Below are 16,518 nucleotides of genomic sequence, written 5' to 3'. Positions count from 1 at the left end.
GCGACAATATAAGAAACTTTAATCCAAAATAGTCACCCAAAAATTAACTTTTTTTTAAGCCAGTAGCTAATCTGGGTGTACTGTCATGAGTTTGTTACACAAACGGGGCAACCACCACATAATAGCACACACCCCGCGGTTATGGGAACAGATTTGAACCATGGAGGTGAAGACTGGCCCCAAGCATTCTTTCGTCCGATGTGTGATTCAGCTCCCATTACTATGGCACTGTACTATAAGTAGAGGTTACTGTGCAGTAACATATAAAATTTCAATCAAATACTTTCCATTACCAATAAAATTATTTGGTTCCGACCTTTTTTTAAAAAAAAATAATTGCAACAAATCTAAACATGCTAAAATGGAAAGTAGTTTTTGGATTGTTATGGGTTAACACAGTGAAATCTAAAGACTGGAATATATGAAATCAAAGTGTACACACATATCTATCTCTCTATTTATCTATGTATCTTTCCATCTCTCTCTCTCTCTCTCTCTCTCTATATATATATATATATATATATATATATATATATATATATATATATATATATATATATATACAGACACTATAAAGCAAGTGGACTGATAGTATACGATAGTGTCGGGGATGGTGACACCTTTACATAGAACTTTGCTTGTCGTGTAAACATTATTTGACATTAGTGTCTTCATCTTCGACGTACCTATGAGCAATTTGCTGTATATTCGTGTATTGAAATTGGTGAAACAAATTTCAATGTTTCAGAATGTAAAAAAAAAAAAAAAAAAAGCCAGGGTCGAGAAGTCTTAGACAACTAACAGCAGAGATATATTATCTTGTAAACTATTTGTCCTTGCCTTGTGAGCTTATTTGAATTTATTTTTAAGACCTTTAGTCAACTTTGGCCGAATGGATGATGATAGGAAAATTAGTGGAATGAAGAAAGTGGTAGGATACTAGACAACTTCGAGAAAACACACACATTCGAAAAATGAAATGAAATCTTTGAGTTTTACGTCCCACGGATATGCCGGTTAGGCTAAAGGAGACAGTGATGATGAGTAATGAAGAATTGGTGGAATGAAGAAAGTGGGAGGAAACGGGAGAACCCGAGAAAACCCACGCACACGGTGTTTGTCCACCACAAAGTTCACTTGGCGGGGCTGGGATCGAACCCGAGACCCCAAGCACTAGAGGTGAACGCTCTACCACTAAGCCACCACGGTCCCCACACACATTCAACGTTTGTCCATCACAAAACTCACATGGCACTAACCGAGATCGAACCGACTACCACATACACTAGAGGTGAAGGCTTCACGGTGTAGCTACCGTGACATTTCTTGTCTTGTGTGCTCTGGGTAATACTTGTAACTTAGTTGTATCTTGATTAGCATGGTGCAGCCTGCTACATTTTACTTTCGTTCCCATGGTATGCTGCTATATTTTTTGCGAGACAAGACGAGACAAAACGAGACAAAACGAGACAAACGAAACGAAACGAGACGAGACACGACACGGGACGAGCATATTTTTCGAGACGAGACATGCTTTGCACGAGACGGGACGAGACAGTCTGAAGTCTCGTCTCGTCTCGTGGCAACACTATTCCTGTTTTCTGCATTCCCTTCCGCCTAGCCTGATGCTTCCTAGTTGATTGAATGTAAGACATCTTTTATGAACAACCAACTCCATGTCTTTGGAATACCATTCTGTTGGTTCATCGCCACAGATTCATCTGAGCCTAACATGCGACTATAGTATTCGCGCCGAGTCGTGAAGCTTGGGCTCTAAACCAATCATAGAAATATTTTACTTGAGCTCCAACACATCGGAAAATTTCGTTACAATTCGTGGAGCCGCTTCCCGAGCGCACATTTGGGGAAACGTCGAACAGCTGAAATTCATCAACAATGTTGCCAAACTTTGAAGACATAGTAAACGAGTATATATAAAAAAGAATTTAAACATTACCAATAATCACACTGCACAATAATAACTACTGTAACAACTATTCTAAAATGCTGACAATAGCACAAATAGTAACAACGAAAATATAACGCAACAAAAAAGAATTAATAAAACGGAATTTGACGTCAATCCGACAACACTGTACTCTCGGACTGATTCCATCGCTTCCAGGTTCCTCCAGAGAAAGTCATTCACCATCCCAGATGTCCAGGACGACGCCAGTCTCATTGGAATATCAGGCTAGTGCTCATCCTTCATTCTATAGTTTAACCCTTTCTCTCTCTCTTACCTTTCCCACAACTAGTCATTTTCAAAATTAAAACATTTGAATTTTATTTAAATTCAATCATAACTGTACAGTTAAGTACCGTGTTGTGCATCAGTTTCATCCCCAATTGTTGCATTCAGTCTGTGAGTATTTTAGAGATTATTCTGAGCTACAAACTGATGGCACATCGCGACACATAAGTAAACAACAAGGTGATAAGTTAAAATCAAAATATTTACAATCTTCTGCATGTCTTATCTGGTTCCCGGTACACAACAATTAAATAAAGAGCAAGGATAAGGACAAAAGTGATAAGTGAATCAAACTAATTACGATCTTCTGTATGTCTTACCTGGTTACCGAAACACAACAATTAAATAAAGAGGAAGGATAAGAACGAAAGTGATAAGTGAATCAAACTAATTACGATCTTCTGTATGTCTTACCTGGTTACCGAAACACAACAATTAAATAAAGAGGAAGGATAAGAACGAAAGTGATAAGTGAATCAAACTAATTACGATCTTCTGTATGTCTTACCTGGTTACCGAAACACAACAATTAAATAAAGAGGAAGGATAAGAACGAAAATGATAAGTGAATCAAACTAATTACGATCTTCTGTATGTCTTACCTGGTTACCGAAACACAACTATTAAATAAAGAGGAAGGATAAGAACGAAAGTGATAAGTGAATCAAACTAATTACGATCTTCTGTATGTCTTACCTGGTTACCGAAACACAACAATTAAATAAAGAGGAAGGATAAGAACGAAAGTGATAAGTGAATCAAACTAATTACGATCTTCTGTATGTCTTACCTGGTTACCGAAACACAACAATTAAATAAAGAGGAAGGATAAGAACGAAAGTGATAAGTGAATCAAACTAATTACGATCTTCTGTATGTCTTACCTGGTTACCGAAACACAACTATTAAATAAAGAGGAAGGATAAGAACGAAAGTGATAAGTGAATCAAACTAATTACGATCTTCTGTATGTCTTACCTGGTTACCGAAACACAACAATTAAATAAAGAGGAAGGATAAGAACGAAAGTGATAAGTGAATCAAACTAATTACGATCTTCTGTATGTCTTACCTGGTTACCGAAACACAACAATTAAATAAAGAGGAAGGATAAGAACGAAAGTGATAAGTGAATCAAACTAATTACGATCTCCCGTATGTCTTACCTGGTTTCCGATACACAACAATTAAGTAGAGAGCAAGGATCAGGACAAAGGTGATAAGGGAAGCTGTCCAGTCGATGAGGAACATTATAGCAACGCACAGCACGAACCCTAAAAGACTAGTCCAAACGTTGTAATACTGCAAAAGAAACAAATACAAATGAATAAAGATTGACACAGACAATCATGCGAGATTACAAATAAGAACGATGATATTCGAAAATTTTTACATTCTGAGAAGAAGGCTTCTCTAATGTTACCCGCAAGACGAGACGAGACGACGCGAGAAATAAGATTTTATTAGGTCGTCTCGTAAACTTTACAGCTCATGTGGTTCGGGTTCCACGTTAATCAGTAGGTCCACGTTTCATATAGCCTCGCTGCTGAACGGGACGTTAAACTCAAAATCAACTCAACTAAACTCGTAAACTTTACAAAGTATCGTCTCGATTCTCCAAACCCTATCCTCGTCTTGTCTTGAATTTTTTCTCACTTCCTTTTATAAATTTATGTACAAAATTTTTCCTTATTGTTTTCTAAATTTCATCAAGAAGTTTACTGTACAACACGAAACAGCTTAAAAACTGAAACATTTTCCCTTGCTTAAAAACATGTTTCTCTAATATTTTTTTTCTTCAAGCAAAACACGAGATTACTTTCTTCTTATCATATATAATTTTCCCGAGAACATCATATTTATACATTACGTGTATTACGTAAGAAATAATTACAAATTCTTTCAAAGGTTGGATCAGTGGTAGAGCGTTCACCTCCACATGATTGCTTGGTGTCCTTGGTTCGATCCCAGCTCGCGCCGTGTGGACTTTGTGGTGGACAAACATCGTGCTCGTGGGTTTTCTCGGGATTCTCCCGTTTCCACCCACTTTCTTCATTCCACCATTTCAATCATCTCTCATCATCACCGTCTCCTTTAGACTGACCGGCATAAGCGTTGGACGTAAAAATTAAAGATTTCATTTCATTTTTTCTTTCAAAGGTTTCTCTCCAGAGCTTGATACTAGTGATATCGATGTTAGTTTAACGTTGTTATGAAAAGAAACGTTATTCTCACAGTCAGTCTAGTGATAAGTTTGTTGCATAACAATCACCATGCCGACACCAAAGACGAACGCGCGCTGCCATCTGTTTTGTGTTATGCAACATGAAAGTTGTACATTGTAATTGCAGGAGTTTGTAAAATTTTAACGTTCGTGTTGGGTTTGTTCCAGAAAGGTGTGTATGGAAAAGAGACTGTGTATTAGAATATCCTGCCAGTATAACAATAACCCTTATTCATTTTGTTATATATATGGTGAAGCGTCGAAGTATTCTACCCCTATTATCAAAATAGCATATAAACTGTATTTTGGATGTCGAGTAGGAATTAAGAAAAGCGATGGGCACTATATATCTGTTGCAATTCCTGTTCCACTAACTTGCGAAACTGGATGCAAGGAAGGCGAAGTAGCCTAAAATTTGCCAAACCAATGGTTTGGAGGGAGCTCAAAGACCACGTGACTCTTACTTTTGTTTGGTAAATATAAAGGACTTCTCTTCAAAATCAAATTATCACTAGGGATGGCCTTAAAGTTTCGGTTCCGGAGGAACCTGTTCCGCGAGGGCCCGGTTCTTAGAGATCCGTTTTCGGAACCGGTTCCACACCTGGATCCGAAAACCCGGTTCCAGAACTGATCTTAGGAACCGGTTCCAGAACTGATCTTAGGAACTGGTTCCAGACCTAGATCTGAAAACCGGGTTCTAGAACCAGATCTTAGGAACTGGTTCCAAACATGGATCCGAAAACCCGCTTCCAGAACCGGATCATAGGAACCAGTTCCAAATCTATATCCGAAAACCCGCTTCCAGAACCGGATCTTAGAGACAGGTTCTCTACCTGAATCCAAAAGCCCCCAAATTCCCGTAAAGGAGGCACAAAGTTCATTTTCAAAACATTGCAAAGTGAACCATGCGCTTGTGCCCCCCAGAAAAATTTTGGTCCACCATTGGATGTTTAGCCAAATGAGTTGGCTAGTTTGCCTGTATAGTCAATGACTTTGCCAGTTATCCAGTTTGTTTAGGCAAATGAGACAAGCGGCCGCCGCCTGGGTGCCTGTCTGTCGCTTCCACCATTTCATCTAGCACACTTTCACAGCCTGCCAGAAGCTCAGCTTTAGCGTAGGGATGGCCACAAAGTTCTGGAACCGGTTACAGACCTGGATCCGAAACCTCAGTTCCAGAACCTGATTTTAGGAACCGGTTCCAGAACTGAATCCAGAAACTCGGTTCCAGAACCGGATCTTAGGAAGCGGTTTCAGATCTGGATCCGAAAACCCGGTTCAGAACCGGATTTTAAAACCGGTTCCAAACCTGGGTCGAAAAAACCGGTTTCGGAACCGGGTCTTCTAGAACCGGATTCGTTCAGAGCCGAACACCGGTGCCTTCAGGAACCGGTTCTGGCTATTCCTAATCATCCATCCAATATCCTAATTTGGAGTCAATTTGGCGCATACTGATGAGCTACCTGCGCCGAAAGCTCCCAAAAGTTGTACATTTAATGTACTGTAGAAGAAGGAAATCCAGGCAACGAGGATGTTGACTTCGAGCTACCATCCTCTCCTGTGCATATCTCACCACACAAGAAGAGTTAAATAATCTAGTGCGGAAGTTAAATCTATCGAAAACATGAGCGGAGATCTTGGGCTCTCGACTTCAGGAGAGGAATCTATTGGAGAAGAATGTCAAAATCAGCATGTTTCGAAAGCGACAAAGTAACATTTCATCTTAATTTTCGGAGACTGGAGAAATTGTGTTTTGTAACAATATTAATAGTATATTTCAGGAGTTTGGCCATCCAGCAGAATGACGATTGTTCATTTATTCGTTTAAGATAAATTTGAAAGCAATGCTGCTTGATATTGGTAATACTTATCCATTCATCCCAGTGGCTGTTCACATAAAGGAAACATGCTGACATATTGCTGTACATTCAATATAATACATTCTAGTGGCGGATCTGTGGAGATCTTAATGTTATTGGAACCCTTTAAAGAATGTAACAAAGATTTGCCAAACGCCAAGTATCTCACATTCGGTACTACCACATCTTTTCCTAACAAACTACTTCACGGTGCAAGAAACCAGTACTGAAAATTACTCATAGGCATTGCTCGAAAGTTTTTCTTCCGACCTAGGCGACAGTTCTGAACACCAGGCGGTACTGTTTATCCAATTTGACAAATAAGTCTACGTGTTTTAACCTTAGATTAGTTTCGTGTCAAGTTCATATGTCCAGTTGTCAATGCGAGCTGGATTTTTTATCGTTGTTAATAGGTATAAAAATTATTGACATCTTACCCTAAATGTAGGTCTCCATCCAATTGGCTTCACCAAGGCAGCATGGAAAGTGCAAAAGTTGATCATCGCGTAGGACGCCAGGTAGAAATTCGAAATCAAAGGAGCAATGGCGTTCAACTCGGCTGAAAAAAAAAATATTAGAATTCAAATGGTGACAGGGTTAAGCATTTATAGAATGATCAGTATAGTCTGTACGAGTGACTAGTTCTATAATTTTAATACATAAAGATGTCCGAACTCTGCATTGTGTTAGATCTAACCTGATTTATACGTATCAAGCTTACAGTACAAACTAGAACAATACAGTGCATTACAGTACAATATAAGATTCCTGCATGCTCAAAGTAGTTGCTGTTAGGGGCGGATGCATAGGACAATGGCGAGTGGTTCCTTCAGCAACCTTGCTCAATGTGTTCGCGGGGATTGCTGCATATACCGATGTGATTTCTTCACGAAGGTTTCCCAGTGCAGTCGGTTTCCCAAGAAACACACATTTTTCAAGGTTATGATTTCACTGAAATTGTACTTCAGCAACATTTTCAAACTTAAAAAAAAAAACTTCAAAGTGAACTTTTATTCCTTACATGTTAAGCGCGCTATCATACGTCATACATTAATATTAAAATCATGATAGTACCGACATCTGTTGAGGAAACACCATATTAGACCTACATACCAGAGATGGAGTGGGTCAGTGGGTCGGTGGGTCAGTGGGTCAAGTGAGTCGTTTTCTGAGTGGGTCAGTGGGTTGTGGGTCAACAGCATGTGACCCACTGTGATCCACCACACACCGTGACCCACTGCGACCCACCACCCACCATGACCCACTGTGGCCCACCACCCACCGTGACCCACTGCGACCCACCACCCACCATGACCCACTGTGATCCACCACCCACCATGACCCACTGCGACCCACCACCACCATGACCCACTGCGACCCACCACCCACCGTGACCCACTGCTACCCACCGATTCAGTATGATCTACCGACCCTCTCTGCTCACTGCATTGTAGTTCCATTTGTTTCTGTCTACTTACCTGAGGTGAGTATATCTAACCAAGTGAAAAAAGAACTTCAGGCACTTTTGGATATTGATATTTTTAATAGTAATAATAGCAATAGGACTTACACTACAACTTGGCTTTCGAGACCTGTGAGATTTTAGAGCTAACTACTGGAAAAAATGCATTTTTGAATCACTGTAATATATAAATTATTATATAAAAATTGAATGTAACTATGTGTACCTGATCATCACGGTCAAATTGCAAAGTCAAATGAAATTACTTTTTTATATAGTTAGGCCTTAATCCAAATTGGGATGTTATAATGCTTTTATTATAATGCATAATATCCTAAGGACGTAGTGAGGATCCGAATTTTTGCGGGAAAAAAAATGAGTATCTCGCAAGCCGTTAAACTTACGGAGCTGAAATTCAGTGTATTAACTCTTTACTGAAAATATACAAAATGTGTCCTAGCATTTTTTTAAAATTCTCCTTTACGGAGGGGGCACTTTCTATATATGGAAAATTGGTAGTGAGTTGGTTTGTAAAAATGATCGAAAATGATTGATATTAGCTAAGAAAAAAAATCAGAAACAAAAATACAGTGCTTTACTTCATATAGCCATTGCTTTCTACTATAATAATTGCTGAAGCTTATGTTTATTATATGGAGCGCATACAGCACAGGGCAATCAACCCATAAAGTTGTGAGAAAAATAGGCATAAAATTTGTACTGTAAGCTTAATTACACGGAAATTTGAAGTTTGGATTGTACGCATAATTGTATGGAAAATTTTACACTTTTTTCCCTCTACGTTGGTCTACTTACTTTGATTTGGAACTTTGAAATTGCATCCTTTTTTCCACTGAAAAGTATTTATAATTCAACAAAGAAATAATTATACTATGATAATTAACTGAAATTCATCGTAATTTGGCAAATGGCAAACAGCAGTGTGGTAATTGAAGGGGAATTTGGGAAATTCCCATTCACCTCTGAACACTTTCCAGAAACCTCGTTCCCTTTCGCTTTCTAGACGGGGGAGGGAACTTGGTAATGGTATCAAACCTTCATGTATAATTACAAAATTTAAATTTATAAACAAATAAGAAATCATCAGTTTATCAGGCTTTAATTGATAATTTATTCACAAGATTCCCTATCGAAGGCGTGGTAGATGAAGTTTCTGTTCTACATGGGTCGACATTGCCAACTGACATGGTCGATATGGAAAAGATGTTGTATGGGGATAGAGAGATGATACTTCTTGCTGAGTATTTCAAACCTGACCAAGTAAAATCGTTATCAGACTTAAGTCTAACAAGTAGATTGTCGATGAGAAGTTGCAGAAATCGGGTAGAAGTATTATATCAATTTCCACGACAGATTGCGAACGGGGATTTCCCCTTATGAATTTACAGATGACTGATATTAAATATAGACTAAGTGCTCAAACATTGTCTAACTTGTTGCTCATCAATGTGGCCCACCGCTAGACATGCTCAAAGTAGACGAGCTAGCTATTTCTTGGCTGAAGGATGGACATCATTCCACTGCGGATGATTTACAACCAAAAAGTTACCAACAGGAAATAAATCCGATTTCAGATTTGTTTTAAGGTGGAAAATTACGAGTTACGGAAAATATATACTTGTATTACTAATGGCTTATTTGTGTTATTCAATGTTGTACCTAACTTTTAGTAAGTCTCTTCTTTGCTTTAGGTAAACTACTTTGAATAAATATTCATAATAATTGCAATTATGCATATTTGTAACTTAAATTTAACGTGGTGTTTTAGTGATTACACAAATTACAATTATGAGCATACTTTATGAAAATGCTCTCACATAAAGTACCTGAGCACCTTTATACCCTATGAACAACTGATTTTTCAAGTCTTTTGTGAGAAAAATACTGTGAACTGAGAAACCATAACCTTTTCCATATTGTACAGGTGTATTTTCCTGCGAATAGAAGTTTCTTGTGGAATGCGTTCAGAAATTAACACTTGCAAGAATACTCTCTTAGTACAAGTATATTTTAGGCACACACTAATTTCCCCCCACCTCGAACTGTTTCAATTTTCTCACTGACAAAAACTTTACCATTTTATATCGTAAAGGTAAGATCCACCGTTATTGTAACAGAGTTGTGCTTGAGCGATTGACTAGAAATTCAAACTCCGATTAGTGACAATTTCACAGTCTTCTTTTATTACAAGTGTAAACTCTTTAGTCAGTTCAGAAGAGGCCGTGGATCGTGTTCACAGTTGATGACGATGGATTTTGGTGAGTCAGAGTAGGTCAAAGTGGATGAGAGTGGTTCATGGTGGGTGGTGGGTCACGGTGGGTCACAGTGGGTCACCGTGGGTGGTGGGTCACGGTGGGTGTGGGTCAGTGGGTCGTGGGTCAAGTTTTCATTGACCCACGCCAACTCTGCTACATACTGCAATGATAATTTAAGTAAATTCAACTTTGTAAACAATGCGCAAGTAGCATGTGCGTATTAAATTGTGTATGCATTTTTGTGATAGAATCTGAGGCTTTGGCAAAGTTTTAAAGATTTATACATGGTGATTTACCTGTCTGTCCTTTTTATTAAGATCACTAGTAGATCACATAAGATTGTATTGTTAATCTGTCGGTTACTCAACTTGATAACAGTGGCTATCCCTATCATTTTAAAATGTATAACATTCCCTAGCTTCTATGCAACCTGCACAGTAGCAATAAAATGGTTGCCTATAATAAAGGATATATTATTGCAAAATGCTCCTGCGAATTCTTCGTACATAGAGTTGTTGAGTTGATTTTAGTTTAGCGTCCCTTTCAGCAGCGAGGCTATATGAGACGTGGACCTACTGATTAACGTGGAATCCGAACCACATGAGCTCCCGCCGGGAATCGAACCCGGGTCTCCCACGCCTACATCATACATAGAATAGTGTGGTTATTCTTCATAGTTTTTAGCACAGCTCACCTTTATTCCAATCCAGTCTCTTAGCCCAATTGTTAATAATTCCGACTCTTTAAGTACAAGAGGTTTAGCTATGACAAATAGCTATGATACTCAGTAGCAAATACCTACCAGTTCCATCAGAAACTAATGTATTAAAAGAAAATAAAAGTTCTTTCAAATTATCTAGCACTTTGAAGTACACTGACAATAAAATTTTAAACCATAGATCCTTTGTATACCTATTTTGTGATATTCCTTGTTTAATATTGATCACCATTATTTCATAACCCAACTTACCTATAAGAAGAAACCCTGACGATACAAAGAAGGTTAGAACATAACCTCTGTAAGGTTCACCAGCCTTGCCATAGCCTTTGGAGAAGAATATGAGCCCTGGGTAAATCTTGTCAATACCCAAAGCTTGGATGAGACGAGGCACCGACAGAAGGTTAGTTAAAGCTGTGGATAGAGTTGCAGCAAAGCAACCGGCGTAGATCAGATACGTCGACAATGACACTAATTGCATTACCTAAGGAATACAAGACACTACGATTAATTACAAGAACAATACGAGGGGCGGTTGATAAGTTCGAAGCCTAAGTCATTAAATAAAAAGAAAAGTTTCATTAAAACAATATATTTCTCAATATAACCTCTTGAGTGAGATGCATCTCTCACATCATACATACAGTGCTTTATTTAATACCACAGGAAAAAAATGTGCTATTTCTTTGCATTCAAAATCGCCTTATACTGATGCCTTGATCTTTATAAAACAAAGTGAAGCCGGTAAAGAATAATGAACTTAAAAACTCCAATAAAAGAAACAACTGGGACGACTTAATAGATGAGGCGATTTAAGATAATTAATCCCAACTTTCTAACCTAAACTTTCCAAATTGTGATAATTGTATTAATATTAACTTCAACCTAAATAATTGTAAAGTGAAAATGTCTTCCACAATTAGGTCACGGAGAAACGAATAACAAAAGTTTTAGGGATGGTCCAAAAAATGCATCAAAAGATTACAATCTTGGCCAATAATTAGTTTTTTGGATCAGAAGCCACAACATTTTTGAAGGGCCCCTAAATCAAGTTTTCGTATTTCCTACGGAATAAGCACATCGTACTAAGTTAAATGATAGTTTGGATTCGACTACACTATATGTAGTTCTCCAAATATAAGGCCTACAAGAAAAATTTTGATTGAAATATATTGAGTCTTTTGATCCATAAAGAGAAAATTGTTGAAAACAGGAGAGTTTTCCTTAGTCACCAAGTAACTCACAGCAAAAGTGAATACAAAATCTTAAATCTTAAAAAAATAAACTTAAAAGGAATGCTTCTTAGCTGTAAAATGTATTTAGAAAATATAAAAAATTCATTCAGTACATAGATTCTCTAAATCAAGGAGTTTAGTAGATTTTTACCGTAAATATAAATGCGAATATCTCCAAATGTATGTAGCCAATCAAGTAGAAACTTTTGATACCGAAACTTATAATTGATTGAGAACGTATTGCAGATATTTGCATTTGTATTTAAAATTTTATCATTATCTTGCTATATGCTCTGCAAACCTTGTCACGTCATAATTTTGTTACCTATAGCCATTAGTGGATACGAAGTTTGCTAGGAAGTATTCCTTGTTAGAATCTTCCACTTATGAAGCTATGTGCAATTACTCTACTATTTTCTTACCGAGAAGCTATTCTGGAGACCGTAGTTGCAATGTCCACCCGGGAGGATGGAGCAGTTCCTGCATATGTCCATACATGTTCCGTTGACCAAATTATCAACATTTCCTGTTGCATCTCTTACAACCGAAGCTCCCGCCAAGAGTACAAACACAGCATATGACGTCATGGATATCAACAAGGATAACAATGTTCCTTTAGGAATGGCATACGATGGATCCTGCAAAACAACGGTGTTTGAATACTGCATCCTTAAAGTTTTGATAAACAATCTTGAAATTTCAAATATGGCGCCTAATAACGTCGAACCTTAATTTTGTTGAAGACACAAATCCTTATCAATTTAATAGAAAAATCTGGAACTCATAATACGTCAGATGTCTGGGTTGACAATGGTCACGTGGCGACTGATGGTGTGTTAGGGCAAAAGGCTATGAAAAATGAAAATAATGCCGTATTTCCTTCAGTTTCAACTACTACATTTTAAAAAGTACAATCGGCAAAAAATTGACACAATGATCTGTCCTTTAGGTTGTACTTTTCCTGATGAGCAGTATTGTATGTTTGGCTATTCTACCGTTCTCTAAAAAAAAAAAAGTACTCTCACTCTTGAAACAAAGTAATAATAGAATATACCAGTTCTACTTCCCACGATTATGTCCCTTAGACTAAAGGGACGGATGATTAATGAAAATGATGATTATGAAATGATTACTATAATACACAATTTGGAGGAAACAAAAGAACCTCAAGAAAATCAACGAACAGAATATTGTCCACCATTAACTTACCAGAGAGGATCAGAAACTATGGTTACAAGACCGATATTTCTGGAATTTCGAAAATTATAGACGAAGGAAGAGTGTGTGGTAATTTTAATACATGGAGTTGGCAACTGTGCAGAGTTTTAGCCGTCTATGGCGCTAGTTGTATGTGAACACAAAATGGCGACTCGTTTGGAAAACTGGACTCGCGAAGAAGTCCGCTCAGTTGTTCGATTTCTGTGGGCGAAACATGTCACCGCGGCTGAAATTTATCGGCAGCTGGTAGAGGTGTACGGAGAGACTGTAATGCCTCGTCAGCATGTCGAAGAATGGTGACGAAAGTTTCCAGCTGATAGAGAAAAATCGCCGACGAGGAGTGCAGTGGCCGACTCAGCACGGTATCAACAGATTTGAACACGGCTGGGACATCATCGACTACCCTTTCTACAGCCCGGACCAAGCGAGTTTTACCTGCTTCCGCACTTCAAAAAGCAATTAGGATGCCGATGCTTAGCTTCAGACAAGGAGATGAAACAATTCGTAACAACGTGGCTGAACACACAAGGACAGGATTTTTAGTAGGAAGGAATCTTCAAACTCATTCCATGATGCAACAAGTGCTTAACCGATATGGAGAGGATACCTAATGTATGAAGTATTTGTTGGCTGTATTGGTTGTATGAAATTATATATATACGTTTCACAGTAGGTTTGTACCTTAGTTTCTGATCACCCCTACTACAAACCTGGGGTGGAATCAGAAAACTTTCGAACGAGAGCTGAGCGCTCTACAGCTGACCCATTGTATCTGTTCCCCCGTGCTCCATCTTATGCGCAATTACTACTTTCCAACCCTCTTATGCGCAATTACTACTTTTCAACCCTCTTATGCGCAATTACTACTTTTCAACCCTCTTATGCGCAATTACTACTTTCCAACCACTCTTCTAGACAGCATACTCGAAAGTTCAGTTATTTAACTTTCAAAACAAATATTACTATTAAACCTAATGGAACGTACGAACTAAAGATAAAAAAAAAATTTTCTTGAAGAATGAAACTATTCTTTCGTTATTTCCTTACCTTGAGATCACCTGAGATATTAGCGCCTGCCTGGATGCCAGTAACTGATGGGAAGAATATGGCGAACACGGAGAAGAAATTCTGGTCAACTTTCTCGCTGAATCTGTAGTCAGCACCCCAGTTGCTTTTTAATACTTCTCCTGAAACAAGAAATAAACAAGTTTAATATATGATTGTTCTTTAAGAGCGGGATTATTATTAGAGTTATTGGCAAATAAGTTTCCCTCGGTAGCAATGGACACAGGTGCTAATTCAAGACAATATGATCTGCAAATAAATATAAGGCTTACTTTATTTTTTTTTCTTGTAAGAACCATTTGTTGATGCGTTTGTCTGCATACGGTGAAACCATTTCGCGCTGTCTTTATTTCGTCGAGTTTCAAACAGCCTTCTTCAATGCCCGAAAGAGATGAAAAACGCTATTCGCGAAGTGGGATCGTATACCGGATGGGCAAGGCTCCTCCAACCGAAGATCACAAGATGGTTTTCCGTTGCCGTCATCTGGTGCGGTCTTGCATTTTCACTCAAGAGGAGAAGAATAGTAAATATCAGAAAGGTAGACCCTTTCCTGCGAATAGCAAGGAGTATATTTCCATTGAGAATTGTGGTGACTGAGTTGAAAATGTTGAGTAAACTTGAATTGAAGCAACGAGCTTTCGTGTAACGCATTTTGTACAACTATCATACCAACATATGGTTATCAAAATAATAAAAACAGCTAGTTAGAAATAATTCAATGTCTGGGTTGGCAACGGTCAGGCGGCGACCAAAACATGGTAATATTGGTAGTGATGTTTTAGGGTAAACTCCACACTACATGAGCATTAATAGAAGCACTGTGCAATGAACTGAGCAGATGGTAAATAACGTAAAACAGTTATCTCTTTGATTTTCAAAGAGGGCAGATCGTTGGGCGTAACGAAAGTGGGAAGTGTATTGGATGTTACGCGATGTACACTGCTTAAGGTCATGACAGCCTACAAATACCATGGCAAAACCAATTCGGCATAGAACAATAATGGTCAAAAGGAAACCCTTAGTGACAGGTCTCTCCGAGCATTCTACGAATTGTCACTCGAAATTGTCGTGCGATTGCCGAGCAAGGACGGTATCTCAATTAGCACCTCCCACAGCCTATGTCGATAATTACATTTCACCACAACATTGTCTTCATCAGACACACAATGGAAAAACACATTTTACGAAAGTAAATATATGACCTAGAATATGTAATAGGGCCAACACTCCCTTGTTTGTTTGGAAACCACATGTTGTTATAAATACATCCGTTTTCTAATCACATGTTTTTAAAAGCCACCTGTTGTTTATAATGTCTTACTGGCCACCTGCTTCGACTCTGATACCAAGCACCTTTCATTCGTAAATTCAAATTGTTAAACATGATTGTAGTTTTAATAAATAAGTGTATTATTTTGGTAAGAGAAGTTTTCATTTACATGAGATGGACATACTGGGTCGGGTTGCAGGGGAAAAAGTGCTGATAAGAGATCGTCACTCTTTAGTTCGACGATAGTTATGACGCGAACACGCAACGTTGACCGCTCATGACTGGAAATGTGTGATTAGGTAAGGTGGATCATCCTTCAACTTATTTCTAACCACCAGTTGCGTTTGTGTGCGGCTAGCAACCAAAGAAGCTTATGTGTTGTTAGTCTTCACCCAACCGTGAAATATGGAGGATACTGTGTGACGTAGTAGGCTGTAATATCCTCGTTTTTAGTGAGTCCTATGCAGTTACTTATTGGTTGTATCTCTGCCCGTGATCGTGTAATTCAGGGAACCATGTGCACTCTATGATCCAGGTGTTGTTTCCGCACAATTGCGTCATACTACAGGATGACAATCCATCTATTCACATAGTTTTAGCTCTTTCAGTGTTGTTTGATGAACATGAAGTTGAACATCTCCCCTGGCCCACCTAAACTCCGGACCTAAATATAATTGAATATGTATCATCCGTTTTGAAGACACGAATCCTATCCGCCTCCATCCTCTTTTACGGAACTGTGTGATACATGAACGTGGAATGGTAACATATTTCACTTGCTATCATTCACGACCTTCATGTCTGCGTTTCATGTAACATTAGAGCTCTTTTAAGGACGAAAGGTAATCCAACGCCATATTAATTTCGAACTCCCTTGTCGGTATATAACGTTAGTGTACTCAACTTTCCTCCCACACGGTGAGAGCTCACGTGGTTCAGA

At 38.4% G+C, this 16,518-nt stretch overlaps 1 protein-coding gene across 1 annotated transcript in view; it reads right to left on the bottom strand.

Annotated features, from left to right (window-relative positions):
- Nucleotides 1-16,518, bottom strand: part of NKCC (sodium potassium chloride cotransporter) — a 154,398-nt gene that overhangs the window by 52,092 nt on the left and 85,788 nt on the right. The window contains exons 6-10 of the mRNA XM_081733432.1: nucleotides 14,291-14,430; nucleotides 12,448-12,663; nucleotides 11,043-11,274; nucleotides 6,772-6,893; nucleotides 3,421-3,556 (exon numbers count right to left, since the gene is read on the bottom strand). Coding sequence (XP_081589558.1) covers nucleotides 3,421-3,556; nucleotides 6,772-6,893; nucleotides 11,043-11,274; nucleotides 12,448-12,663; nucleotides 14,291-14,430 — 846 coding nt within the window. The remainder of the gene's footprint in view (nucleotides 1-3,420; nucleotides 3,557-6,771; nucleotides 6,894-11,042; nucleotides 11,275-12,447; nucleotides 12,664-14,290; nucleotides 14,431-16,518) is intronic.

This window comes from Thermobia domestica, chromosome 12 (genome assembly GCF_964235325.1).
Source record: "Thermobia domestica chromosome 12, izTheDome1.hap1.1, whole genome shotgun sequence".
Taxonomy (NCBI): domain Eukaryota; kingdom Metazoa; phylum Arthropoda; class Insecta; order Zygentoma; family Lepismatidae; genus Thermobia; species Thermobia domestica.
The sequence above is the reverse complement of the archived record's forward strand: the minus strand, read 5'-3'. Positions and strand labels throughout refer to the sequence as shown.